The following is a 14,277-nucleotide window of genomic DNA, read 5'->3' as shown; positions in this document are numbered from 1 at the left end:
TTCAACAAACTGAACCTAAAAAACAATGAAAACAAAAACAAACTAAACAAACAACTAGAACAGGAACTGAATCACAGAAATAGAGATCACATGGAGGGTTATCAGTAGGGAGGAGGAGAAGGAAGAATGGGGCAAAAGGGACAGGGAATAAGAAACATAAATGGTAGGTACAAAATAAACAGGGGGAAGTTAAGAATAATATGGGAAATGGAGAAGCTGAAGAACTTAAGTGTATGACCCATGGACATGAACTAAGGTAGGGGAATGCTGGTGGGGGGTGCACAGGGCTGAGGGGGGTAAAGGGGAGAAAAAATGAGACCACTGTAACAGCATAATCAATAAAATATACTTTAAGAAAGAAACTTAAGTAGAACTTTAAGAAAAGTAGTATATCCATTACCAGTATGTTGATTTGACTTTTCATTATGCTCCATAAAACTCAAGGTAAAATTGTCTTATAAAAGAAAATTGTGAAATATATTGTAAATTTTTTGAATGCATAAAAGAAGTGACAAGATCTTTCTACACAAAAAATGAAGAGAAAAATGTGTGTAAAGTGATATGGTTAGTTCAGAGAAGTGCCACTCTGTTTAATAGGACAACCACTGGCTACATGTGGCTATAGCAGGGAGCATTTCCACAGGCAGTGCAGATACAGAAATTTCCATGGTCACTCACCCTTCTATTGGGAAGCACTGATCCAGTAGTACTCACACAATAACTCATGATGAGAGTACTATTCACACAACCATTTTACTGATAAGGAAATTCAAACTTCGGGTGAGGGAAGTGACTTGAACCAAGGTCACATAGCTAGAATGCAGTGGAGCTGGAAATGAACTCAGTTATTTCCCTTTCGGATCCTGCCTGCCTTTAAGTCCAGCATTCTTAAAGACATGCCTGCCTTCTAAAGTTATCAAGAATTTTTAAAGGCAGAACAGTGAAAAGTAAAGGGAAAGAGGTACACATTTCTTAAGACATTAAAAATCAAAAACATAAAAAAATAAAACAACAAAAATTACTCAGTCAATAGTCTCTTAAATCTTCTTGGTATGTAAGGATTTAGAAAGAAAAACCCAAAGTGCATAACATTAAAGAGTAAACAGAGATCCTTAAACTAACAGGTGTCACATCTTTATCCTTTACAAAAGCCCGTGATGTAACAGTGTTCAGGGAGGAGGAACTGAAGTTTGGAGAGGCACAGGAACGTGCCACACGTATACCAGTGATGTGAAAGAGCTAGAATAAACCTGGCTCGTCTAGCTCCAAAGCCCATGGTGCTTTTTTCTGCTATTCCATTCAACCCTGTAAAATTCTGCATTGATAACTGCACAGGAAGCTAACTCTTATTCGTGAAAGAGGCAGCTATATTTGCACCTGTGTTATCTCCGCTTTTGCTGAGTAAAGGAAAGGGAATGTTGTGTCATGCATTTATGTGTACAGGTACAGGCATTTTGACTTTCCACTAAGTTTTGAAGATGGAAACACCAGTAATTAAAGGTCCATTATATGAAATAATTGAGGTAATTAAACTTCTTTCCCCCTCAAGGACAAACTAATGTGGAAACGAGCCTTCCTCGTCTTGGGGCTGTCCGTGCTTGCAGTGTTCAGCAGCTCGTACTTCAGCTTCCCTGGCTCCGGAGGACTGTGCACATTGGTCCTGGCTTTTCTCGCAGGCCTGGGGTGGGCCGGCCAAAAAGTAAGTTTCATTTTAAGCCCTTCTCATAACTCCTTTTCTGATTAGATTAATTTTTCTTTCAGATGTTTTCTTAACATCAGATTAATAAAATTATTTTATCATAAAAGCTATTTTCTATGCACATACAAATGGATGCCCAAAGACACACTTTCTTATCTCCACTATATACCAATCTGTAACTTGATGTCTTCACTTAAAATATATCATAATCATAGTTCTCTGATGCCTTCCTTATTCTTTGTAAGGGCTGCAGAGTATTACATTTTATGGCTATACTGTACTTTATTAAACCAGTCTCCTACTCACACACATTTAGATTGTTTTCCATTTTCTGCTGAACAAAAGATGCTTCAATAAAATATCCTTTTATATACCATGTGTCATAAACTCTAAGCATTGTCAAGACTAAGAAGAAAGAAAAAGAATGTTGCAAATTATGACATGACTTCATAATTTCAGAGATGTTTAAATGTGAGAAAATGTATATCATAAAATCAACAATGTATAGCATATCTTTGAGTTTATCTATAGGATGAATTTTCTAGAAATAACATTGCTCTATGAAAGAGGTTTCACATTGATTATTTTTTATTTTATTTTTCAATTACAGTTTATACTCAATATTATTTTGTATTAGTTCCAGGTGTACAGCATATTGATTAGATAATCCTATCAATATTTCACAAAGTGCTCCCCTCATTACTTCCAGTACACACCTGGCAACATGCATAGTTATTATAATATTATTGACTGTTGTTCTGTAAGTATCAGTTTTCCCTTTTAAAAGGCTGTACCATACTGATAGGTAAAAGGTGGTATCTTGATTTCTGTTTCTTTGATTAGCAGCAAAATGTAATACTTTTTCATATATTTAGCTACTTGTATTTTTTCATTTTCTTTGATCTGTCTTTTGTCAATTTTCTTCTGAAGCTTAATGCATTATTGATCTGTAAGATACAGACAGATACATACACATATATATGATATTAGCCCTTCATGCCTTTTTATATTGTTCATTTTTTACACACAAATATCTTATATTTTCATGTGGTGAGGTCTAGCAGACTCTTATGACCTTTCCTCAATACTCATTTTTTTTCTGAAAAATACCTTTAACATCTTACATATGTTATCTCATTTATTTTTACAATAACCTTGATGAATATATATATATTTGACCTGCTATACAGATGAGGACATGAAGACTTGGCAATATCAGACAGATTGCCCAAGGTTGCAAAGCTAGTGAGTGGCAGACCCAGGATGAGAACACACGTTTTGATTACAAAGGGACCCTGATTCACAATGGTTTGACTTAATAAAATATCAGGTAATAAAACAAAGAAAATAGAGAAACTATGTAATCCTCCTTGTCATACTGCTTAATACTATATATATGGAAGTGCAGATCCTTAAAGATGTGTAATTTTAAGTATAAAAAATGTTACCCAGAAATATGGGTTTATATTAGTTGATTGAAAAAATCTGTTAAATGTAAATTCTTTAACACTGTAATAGGTACTGATAAATTGCCTACCAAGAAAAGCATTATCAATTTGCTCTCCTACCAATTAGTAAATTTCCTTAAAAATATTACAAGTACTTGACATTATTAAAACTTCTCAGTATATTTCCCAATGTGATTGCCCCCCCATAAAAATCTGGTATATCATTTTAATTTCTGTTTCTCTGATTACTCCATTTTAACATTTTTTTGGCCACTTCTGTTTCTTTCTGTGTCTTCTGTGAAATACTTGTGCATAGGCACTTCCCATTTTTCTATCAAATCCATGTCTTTTTCTTGTTGACTGGATATTGCTCCTTATTCTGCTATACTTAGTACAGATGTTTCTCCTGGTTTATCACCTTTTTTTTTGGCCACGGATATTTTAGTTATACTATAGTCAATTATGTCAATATTTTCCTAGGGTTTTTGCATTATGTGTTATAAAGTTAGTACTTCAGGTTTTATCACAACAAAGAAATCACATAGTAACTAGAATATGGCAAGTTTATTGTTAACTAGATATTATTTTATAAGATGTAAAGAGACCCCTAAAGAATATAGGAATAGCAGCTGTAAACCTCTAGGGCTCAATAGAGCATCCCCTTCCCACCACCCACTCCACCTATCCTGGCCCAGGAGCTGAGAATCCAGACCTTGTTTAGAACTTCGGTTCACTGGATGGCAGAGGAGTTACCATGGTACCCTGCCTGCAGAATTGGCTCAAAGTCCACCCTCCAAATTTCCAAGAAATTCACTGCCTAGGGTACATGGGATGGTATCTTGCCAAGGGAGTAGGCTATGAAACCACCCCAGAAGTAGGCTGGAGGAAGCTGCCAGCCACCAGGTAGGATCCTGGCACTGGAGAAGCCCCTTGGGCTGCAGGAGCCTGGTGCTGTAGGACTCAGCTGGAGAAGCCACTGAAACCAGGAAGAGCACCTTCCTCTGGCAACATCTCTTCTGCACCCTCTGCTGACAAGATTTAATATGGTGCTAGCTAGCAAAGGAGAAATTTAAGGGGCCAGGCTCCATTTTCTTCAGAGCAGTAGTGAAAGAAGCCAAGGCGATAAATTAATAACTGGAACAGCACTTTACTATGCCTGAATTTTATTTTTGTGCATAATTTGAATTGACCTTAAACAGTATTTTTGTAAAGATAAAATGAAATTAGAAACAACTTAAAGGCCCATCAATAAAGAAATTATTAAATATATGTGGTACTTCCACACCATAGATTCCTGTGCAGCAATAATGAGGTGCATATCTGGATATGTGTACTAATATTATAAGATCTCTAAATCGTACTGGTAAAATGAACATAACATTTTAAACTATGAAATAAAACTAAGTATTAACAATATGTAAACATACACACAAATGTGTATTCAGAAGTAGAAGTTCTCCTAGGATTATAACACTGTCTATAATTAAGATCCATTTGCAAACCACACTAAAGCACCTCATATAATTAATAACTTTGTTAGAAATATCTTTATGCAGTATCTTTGCTCTCTCCAGCTAACCTCTTAATTTATAGATGTCACAGAAATAAAGTCTATCTCAGCTCAAATTGACTCCCATTTCAAATTAGTAAATTCAGAACTGGTAACTTGACATAATAAAAATGTGTGTATGTGTGTATGTATGTGTGTGTTTCTTTTAGGCAGAGGTTGAAAAAATTGTTTCCGTTGCCTGGGACATCTTTCAGCCCCTTCTCTTTGGACTGATTGGGGCAGAGGTATCAATTGCATCTCTCAGACCAGAAACTGTAGGTAAGAACATAAAAGAAGTGCTTTGGCTAAAGTCAACTCTTTTTAGATTCAGTTGAAATATCTTTAGAAGGTGTATGTTCAGTGGTTCCCACTGTCACGTCATATAAAAATTTAATAATGATCTGTCTTTTTAAGTAGTTTGTTAGAAAATGTTTGTCAGTCTACGACAGTAAATTTTATATCTTTAAAACTGTTCCTTGTAAAGAAAACAAATACTGTTTACTACTATAAAAAAATACAGGCCTTAAAATATTTTTTTCCAAGAATAGAGTTTTCATCTAGCCTTGTTCTGATCAAGGGCCAGAATTTTAAAGAAAATTAACTAATTCCATAATATGTACCCACGGAAAAGAAATATTTGTTCATTCATTCTTTTATTTGTTTGTGCATCTAAAAGCCATCATATTAAAACTCTCTTGACTCATAGCACTGTACTCAAAGTTAATTTGCAACTATGTTCTCTATTTTCCCTCCTTTTTTTGGCATCACAATCATCTCTGTTCATCCCAGGATCTGATCCCCTGTCACTTCCTTCTGCATCTGACACATTCATGCTTCTCATACATCTTTAAATACACTTGTTGTGTGCATACTTGTCAGTTTTCTCCTCTTCAGAATTTAAACAGTCTAGTCTCTCTTATCGTAAAATAATATTCTTCCATTCTAATAAATGCGGCAACATGGATGCACCTTGAGGACACTACTAAGTGAAGTCCGCCAGTCACAAAAAGACGAACACTGTTATGATTTCCCTTATCTGATACATCCCGAGTAGTCAAATTCGTAGAGACAGAAAGTAAAATGGTAGTTACCAGGGCTTTGGGGGAGGGGGAAATGGAGAGTTCTTATTTAATGGGTACAGAGTTTGTTTTGCAAGATGAAAAGATTCTAGTGATTAATTGCACAAAAATGTGAATGTTTACCTTAATACTACTTAGCTCTATACTTAAAAATGTGTTAAGATGGTAAATTTTATGTGTATTTTAACACAATTAAAAATTCTTTCTCCATTTCACTTCTTTCCTCACCTGCTAATCTAACTCTCTCCTCTTTCCAAACTTTTCCAAAAAACTAAGTAACCATATGCCCTTTTTCCATTTCAACTTATTCTTATTCTTTTATCCAATACATTTCAGCCCAGTTCCTGCCCTATGACACCACCAGTACTGCTCTGATGAAGGTTATATTGCTGAGTTCTCTGAATATCTATCGGTCTTTATTTCATGTGAGCCCTCAACAGCATTTGGAAGACCTTTAAAACACTCTCTACATTGAATTCTGAATCTTTCTCTTTTCCAGAGCTTACTGAGTCCTTCTTTACACTCACACATATTGTCTTAAATGCTGCCCTTCATCTAAGTTTTTTCTAAAGCTCGTATGCTACTTACTTGTTTGCATAATATCTCTGAGCTCATCTACACTCAGTGTCTTTGATTATGAACTACTGTATGCTTCCAAAATTTTCCTCTCTCAATATACAGGGTGGGACAAAAGCAGATCTACAGTTGTTTATGTAGAAAATAATACAACAATTAATAAATAATACAAGAATAAACTCTGTTGTACATACTCACAACTGTAAACCTGCCTTTGCTCCACCCTGCACACCATTGCTAATTGGATATCACCACTTATGTAATTCCTACAGAATTTCAGACTCAGTGTGTGTGAAACTTTCTCATCATCCTCTCCTAAAACTTTTAATGTTCCCTCCTGGGAATGAGATCATCTTTTGTATCATGTATTTTAGGCAATGAATACTTCTGAAAATTTACCAACCAGGGACGAATGCCCTTCAACAAAGAGCCACATGGCTTCTCTATAAAGAAAACATATTGCAGGTTCACGATAGATCCCCCGGCAATGTCTGCCGGGGTTTTACAGCCTTTGAACGTGGGCAAGTTATTTATCCTTTCTGAATTTTAGTTTTTTCAACTGTAAAATGAGAACAGTTACCCCACAGGTTGTCAAGATTAAGTAAAGCAGTTCACTTAAGGCTCAATACAGACTGTGGCACAGAGTAAACACCTAACGAATGTTACTTTTTAAAAAAATCACCCTATTATTTACCAGTCACCTTAACTGTGCGCTTCTCAGGTCCGGCAGCCTGCAGCACCCCTTGTCACAGTTCCTTATTTTGCAAATCAGGGTGAACTTATCTTTATCAGCAAAGGATTCTAAAGGACTGAGTGAAGTACTGTGAATGTGGACCAGGGCTAATGGGCAGTCCGTGTAAACGCCAGTGTGGTAAAATACTGGTTCACTAACAGTGTCTATTTTGATTGGTCAGTGCCCAGCCAGCTCTGTTCTGATTGGCTGCTTATCTCCATACTGGCAGGTAAATATTTTGTATATCACTTGTGGTCTTAGGCTCTGTAAGATTTCTCGCCCTGGCTGGCATAGCTCAGTGGACTGAGCGCGGGCTGCGAACCAAAGTGTCGCAGGTTCGATTCCCAGTCAGGGCATATGCCTGGGTTGCAGGCCGCGGCCCCCAGCAACCGCACATTGATGTTTCTCTCTCTCTCTCTCTCTCTCTCTCTCTCTCTCTCTCTCTCTCTCTCTCTCCCTCTCCCTCCCTCCCTTCCCTCTCTAAAAATAAATAAATAAAATCTAAAAAAAAAAAGATTTCTCACCGATTTTGATGAAAATACTGACTTTTCCCTCTTCTTGCTCTCTTACCAATATGTTTATACTTCACTTACCTTACAGTCTATTAATTACTTGTTTATATTTCTGTCTTCCTCTGACTTTGAAGTTTATAGAAGCAAAGTCTGCATGTATTTTGCACACCCAGTACCTAGTCCAAATACTCTTAGGCATTGTTAGCACTTAATAAATTCTTGTTGAATAAACACATGGGAAAAAGTATGCTTTTCACTTTAAAGCATAAGAGAAATAACATTTAAATCTCCTTTGTAGAAATTCAAACATTTAATTAATTTTTCATTTTATTCTAAGGAAAATACTTTCCTTTAAATAAATTATCTGATTGATCCTAATACAGGGATGGACAAAATAGGTTTACTGATGTAATACAAATAAATAATACAGTAATTGATAAATATTAATGAATTGTACACCTGAAACCTATATAATTTTGTTAACCGATGTCACCCCAATTAGTTCAGTTTAAAAAAGACACAGTAAATGATCTGCTGCTTTATGTAACAGAGTCCCACACTGCAACTCAAAGTGACCTAAAGTCCAATGATGTGTAGAGGAGAAATGTTTAATGACATTGTAAGAAGCGTTTGTGAGCTGTGTTGTTAAGAGATACACCAGCACACTTACCAACCATCACATTCATTAGTCATCTGCTCTAAGTGCTACGTACAACAGTAAAGTGTATATGCCCCTCCCCCAAAACACCAATAATTAATAATAATAAAACAATAAACTGTGTTTCACACACAACTGTAAACCTACTTTTGCCAGTTGCTGTATTGATGTTTTGACAAATTATGCCTAACGATTTTTAGCTTTTAAATTTTTAACAGGTTTAGATTATTGCTGTTGATAGTATTTTTGATAGTATTTTGAATCAATAACTATGAGATTCAATTTCTCCCCAAGTATTCCATTATGTCTAAAAAATGAGTATTTCTTAACAGGCCTTTGTGTTGCCACCCTGGGAATTGCAGTTTTAATACGAATTTTGACTACATTTCTGATGGTGTGTTTTGCTGGTTTTAACATAAAGGAAAAGATCTTCATCTCTTTTGCATGGCTTCCAAAGGCTACAGTCCAGGTAATGATGGCCAGGATGGCTCAGCCTTTTAACTCCTATTTCTGTTTGATACCTGGAAATTTTAAATAAGAGGGCTTATTCAAATTTGGTGAAAATAAGTAATTGAAGTTTGATCTGTGAAAAGAGATTGTACTAATCTACTCTTAAAAGTTTAGTTTTTGGTATATTGATTTCTTAAATATGACAGCTCATTTAAATGTATTTAGATCAACAAGGTACATCAAAAATTCCAATAAGTCTCTACACTACTGGGAAGCAGTAGGAGGAAGAGGAAAGAGTTTGAATTTTTATCAGTCAGAGCTCTCTAAATCCCCCAGAGAGATAGTTGTTAATTCTTTTCATCTCATTCTCTTCCAAGAAGAGAGAGAAACAAAAGGCGTGGCTCTTCTTAGTATTTAGAAATGCTTCAGTGCCAACATGATTCATGATTGGTTATGCTTGATCATGGTCTTTATATTAAAAAGTAGAAACATTTATTGACATTCAGAAAATGCTTTACTGATTTCCTAGATTATTAGTTGATATTAAATTTTTCAGACTAGCTGAACTGTCATTCACAGTTATTACCACGTAACCCACCATTTGTGCACTCTAATGAACAAGGCACTGACTGATAGGTGCTTGAAATCACTGACCATACATTTGGTAGAATACCTATAATTGCTCATTAAATTAGCACTGTTTAGAGTATGATTTGTTGCCAATGTAATATATTCCTGATTGTTTTGCATATTTTCTAAAGTAATTATAGCAAATGAGATTTAACTCTTTCATCCCTGATTGTATTGCAATCATTTAAGTATGCAAATTTCATGAAATGAAAATCAAATATTCTTAATTTAGGAAGCTTTGGAGGATGTATATGCTCTGTAATTATATGCCAGATTTTGTGTGGCTGTGAACTTGAACATTATTCCAGAGAAGGTTTTTTTTCCCATTAGACTTTCAAAGATGCCTGAGACATAATGACTAAGAATACTGTGAGGTTAATATATTACAACAGGTGGAAGAGTTTCTCCCTCACAGTGTCTTCAGCTTCCATACTAAGTCTGGTAACTTTAGGAGGTGAATATTAAAAGAATCACTCTAGTAACTTTGAATATTAAAGGCATCAGTCTAATAGCTTTTATATGAAAGATTTATTTCTAAACATTAAAATTTGAAAAATGGCACCTTCCTGCTGCAAAGCAAATTTTAAAATAAAGACAAATTATTGAGGATGTGTTGAAGAATGTATGTTCTGTGAAACAAGTATTACATATAATTTTCTTTTTTCTCCTTTTGTCACAGTATAAGAAACAAGACTTCTTATATATTTTTCTATATTAGTTGTTTTCAAACATTTTTGTTTCTATGATACTACAAAAATACTTTTAAAATCAGAACTCAGAATACATACAAACCCCCAAATATATATACACACACACATAACAGAGAACTAAAAGAGAAATGTATGCCTGACCCATGAACAATGCAGGAGTTAGGGATGTTGAGCTCCACACAGTTGAAAATCTGTGTACAACTTTAGACTGCCCCCAAACTCAGGCATCCCTCTGTATCAGTGGGGGATTGGTTCCAGGACCCACCTGTGGATACCCAAATCTGAGGGTGCTCAAGGCCCTTCTATAAGGTGGTGTTGAACAATGCATACATTCAGCCCTCTGCACGCACAGATTCCCAGTCACAGATGGAAAATGCTGTTTTCACTCTACTATTGGTTGAATCCATGGCTGCAAAACCTAGAGACAGGGAGAGTCCACTGTATATTTATTGAAAAAAATCATATATAAGTAGACCTTCATGGTTCAAACCCATGTTGTTTAAGGGTCAAATATATATCGTAATATGTACAATTCCTGCCAAGAATTTGTGAAATGTTCCGTTAGTTATGATACCAGGTAATCTACAATAACGAAGAAGCCTAAGTGCAGGGACTAAATTAGACAGCCTTCACCTTCTCACCAGCAGTCCGCCAGGGGCATTGCAGAGCTGGCGGGGTGGCCACTGTGCTCAGCATGTGCATACTGATGTCTGCTCCTCTGTTTCACTGTCCCAGAGGCTAATGTGTTCTGTGGAATAAGAGAATAACCAAAGTGACTAATATGTTATCTTCCCATGTGCGCTAATATTGTATTTTGCCTCTAAAAGAAAATGAGAATTTTCATAAGATTTCCCAGTAGGTAACCTTTAAATGAAACATTTCACCAACTCCAGAGGCACAGAGTAAACCAAATACTTAGTGAAATTAACTTCAGGTTTTGAAGGTTCTCACCACTTTCAAGTTTCATGATGTTTAAAAGTTAGTTTTGACTCTAAAGCAATACATATTCTTTTTTTTGTTTTCATTTAAAAGTGTACCCTCTTCCAGTAAGTATCACTGCATTTCTCATCTTATTTTTTCTCTTTTTAAGATTTTGTTTATTTATTTTTAGAGAGAGGGGAAGGGAGGAAGAAAGAAAGGAAGAGAAGCATTAATATGAGAGAGAGAAACAGTGATTGGTTGCTTTTCAGATGCTCCTGACCAAGAACTAAACCCACAACTGAGGCATGTGCACTGACCAGGAATCAAAGCAGTGAACCTTCAGTGCACCTGGTGATGCTCCAACCACCTGAGCCACACTGGCCAGGGCTCATCTTGCTCTTTCTTAAGTGCAAATTCCTAAACATGAAAGAATGAGATGACCAGTAACTTTCATTTTTATTTAGGAGAAATTTAGTATATGGAATCATGTTGTAGTTAATTAATATTATGAATCTGTGTTTTGAAATATATTTGCCTGATATTTTTGTAACCTTATCTTATGCAAATAGGTACACATGAATCATCATTTTTCCCTATGCGAGGGCAGGGACAGTTTCCAAACAATCAGAACCAACTTCAGTATACTTTGAATGAAGACTGATAGAACTTTATTAGTTGAGAAAAGAATAAGCAATTTGTTTAAAAATAATTCACCTTATGGCTATGTGCTTATTGTAGCATGTTTCCAAATTTACCTTTAAACTCTTATAGGCTGCAATAGGATCTGTTGCTTTGGACACAGCAAGATCACATGAAGACAAACAGTTAGAAGAATATGGAATGGATGTGTTGACAGTGGCATTTTTGGCCATCCTCATCACGGCCCCAATTGGAAGTCTCTTGATTGGTTTGCTTGGCTCCAGACTTCTCCAGAAAGCTGAACATCACCATAAAGATGAAGAAGTTCAAGGGGAGATTTCTGTACGACTTTAGAGGTGAAAAGAAAGAATGCTGAATATAATGATTACAAAGCTGCTAACAGAGGCTACTTTTGGCAACTAGCAGAGACTACTTTTATCAAAGTGGATAGTGAAATATGTAATGTCTAGTCTTAAAATGTAATAAAACCAAAAGTGTGGCTATTTCTTTAAACAGCATTTTTAGCCATTATCCTTTATAAGTGGGAGGTGATGTTCTGCATCTTCAACCTAACCCCTCTACCTTCTCTTTTTTTTCAAACACCCCTTCATCATACATCTTGATTTGCATAGGGACACACACACTTTAATGTACTACCACAATTTAAAAAGCACATGGGAAAGACTAGGTTCAGAATCCTGTTTTGCTAGCCAACAGCTTTCTCTGATTTAACTGTCACTCTCACAGCTTCATGATCCATGGTCACCTAGCCTCTCATGTGTTGAGTTGGCTCCTTTTTTTTTTGGCTCCTCTGTTTTTGTTTGTTTGTTTGTTTGTTTGTTTGTTTGTTTGTTTTTAAATACCATAATCCAGTGCCTCATCAGTTTCTACCCTCACTTTCACTGCTAATATGCCTCACCTCCACTTCTACTCTTCTTATTATGTCTGATTGGTCCCACCAAAATGTTAAAGTGCACAAAATATCTTCCTTGGTTCTTCCCCTCGCAACTATCTAGAATCTAGATGTTAACCTCATTCAGAGCATTGGTCAGGCCAACCAAATTTACTCAACCCCGACCACAGATGGAAACAATTTTTCTTACATTCAGGTCCCTGAAAGAAGAGTATATGTACCCTACACATACTTCTGTCAGAGCACTCATAATCCCTTTTTGTTATTTGTTTTTATGTGTTTGTCTCCTATTAAATCAGCCAGATATGGGTGGGAGCACTGTCTTGGTCATCTGTGAGTCTTCAGCATTTTGCATAGGGCATGGAAGATAGTAGGTGTTTAATAAACATTTATTGACCTAATCAGTGAGGGGATCTTCTTCCACTGTAGAAAACTACCTGGCACATAACAGTTCAGACCTTAGTCTGCTTAGTCTGACTTACTCACCTCAGGCTGTCTAACAAAATACCATAGACTGAGTAGCTTAAACAACAGATGAGTATTTTCTCACAGTTTCAGAGGCTGAGAGACTAACACGAGGTTGCTGATGAGAGCGGTCCTCCTGGCTTGCCCATTGCCTCCTCTTCACTGTGTTCTCACAGGGTGAGGAAAGAGATGGTGAGGAGAGTATGCAAGTTCTCTTGTTTCTCTTCTTATTAGAGTCCTCATCCCATCATCAGGGCCCTGCCCTTCTGACCTCATCTAAACCTAATTATCTCCCAAAGGCCCCAACTCCAAATACTATCACACTGGAGGTTAGAGCTTCAAAATATTGAATTAGCAAGGGGGTGGGGAAAAGAGGAGGACACAGTTCAGTCCAAAGCAGGATGTCATATTTCTAAGGATGATACTAAACAAACACTGAAAGTTCTTGTTCTTCAGTGCCCTTTTAATTCCTACGACCAGTGCCATTCATATTCTCTGTGAGAAGTTTTTTTTTCTTTCTCTTAGATAGGCTGAATAGGTTTCAGATCTCTAAGTGATTTTCACATTTCAGCATTTTTCTCTTTGGTATTGATACCAAATAACCTTGACTGGACTTGGGTGCCCTCAAAATTTCCTGAGCCAATCACTTGTATTTGCAAACAGTCTCATCCATTACAGTCTTTCAAGACAGTATTGATTATTTTTTCTGATTATAAAATAATATATTTTAATTACAGAAAATTTAGAATACAGAAAAATACAAGGAAGAAAACTGAAACTACTCTTAATGTAAACACCCATTTTATTATGATTCTTTTAAATTTTACTCTTGCATTTCTGAGGGATATCTTATTTTCAGAAAGCTATATCCTCTACTGAATTAGTTGGGTGAAAGTTAACATAAATATGTTTGAATTCTGTGAAGATATATAGATTCAAGCATTTTTGTTTTATACAATCAATGTTAAACCTTCCCGAAATTATTTATTCACATGGTAATGTTCAAATAGTCATTTTACAATGAATAAAACAAAAATTCCTGCCATAATGAAGCTTATGTTTTTTTTAAAGATTTTACTTATTTATTTTTAGAGAGGGAAGGGAGGGAGAGAGAGAGAGAGAAACATCAATGTGCGGTTGCTGGGGGTCATGGCCTGCAACCCAGTTATGTGGCCTGACTGGGAATCGAACCTCCGACACTTTGGTTCACAGCCCACACTCAATCCACTGAGCTACGCCAGCCAGGGCTGAAGCTTATGTTTTAAAATCCATTCATTCAGTCATTCAAGTACACT

At 36.1% G+C, this 14,277-nt stretch overlaps 1 protein-coding gene across 2 annotated transcripts in view; it reads left to right on the top strand.

Moving 5' to 3' along the window:
- The window catches only part of SLC9B2 (solute carrier family 9 member B2), a 47,530-nt gene extending 33,500 nt beyond the window's left edge, over positions 1-14,030 (top strand). For both annotated transcript variants that reach the window (XM_045820183.1, XM_045820184.1), the window contains exons 9-12: positions 1,550-1,699; positions 4,867-4,975; positions 8,587-8,723; positions 11,737-14,030. In XM_045820183.1, the coding sequence (XP_045676139.1) occupies positions 1,550-1,699; positions 4,867-4,975; positions 8,587-8,723; positions 11,737-11,958 (618 nt within the window). In that variant the 3' untranslated portion in view covers positions 11,959-14,030. The remainder of the gene's footprint in view (positions 1-1,549; positions 1,700-4,866; positions 4,976-8,586; positions 8,724-11,736) is intronic.
- The last annotated feature ends 247 nt before the right edge of the window (positions 14,031-14,277 follow it).

This window comes from Phyllostomus hastatus, unplaced genomic scaffold (genome assembly GCF_019186645.2).
Source record: "Phyllostomus hastatus isolate PE091 unplaced genomic scaffold, TTU_PhHast_1.1 phas_scaffold_39, whole genome shotgun sequence".
NCBI classification, from domain to species: domain Eukaryota; kingdom Metazoa; phylum Chordata; class Mammalia; order Chiroptera; family Phyllostomidae; genus Phyllostomus; species Phyllostomus hastatus.
This window is presented reverse-complemented; position numbering and strand designations above follow the sequence as displayed.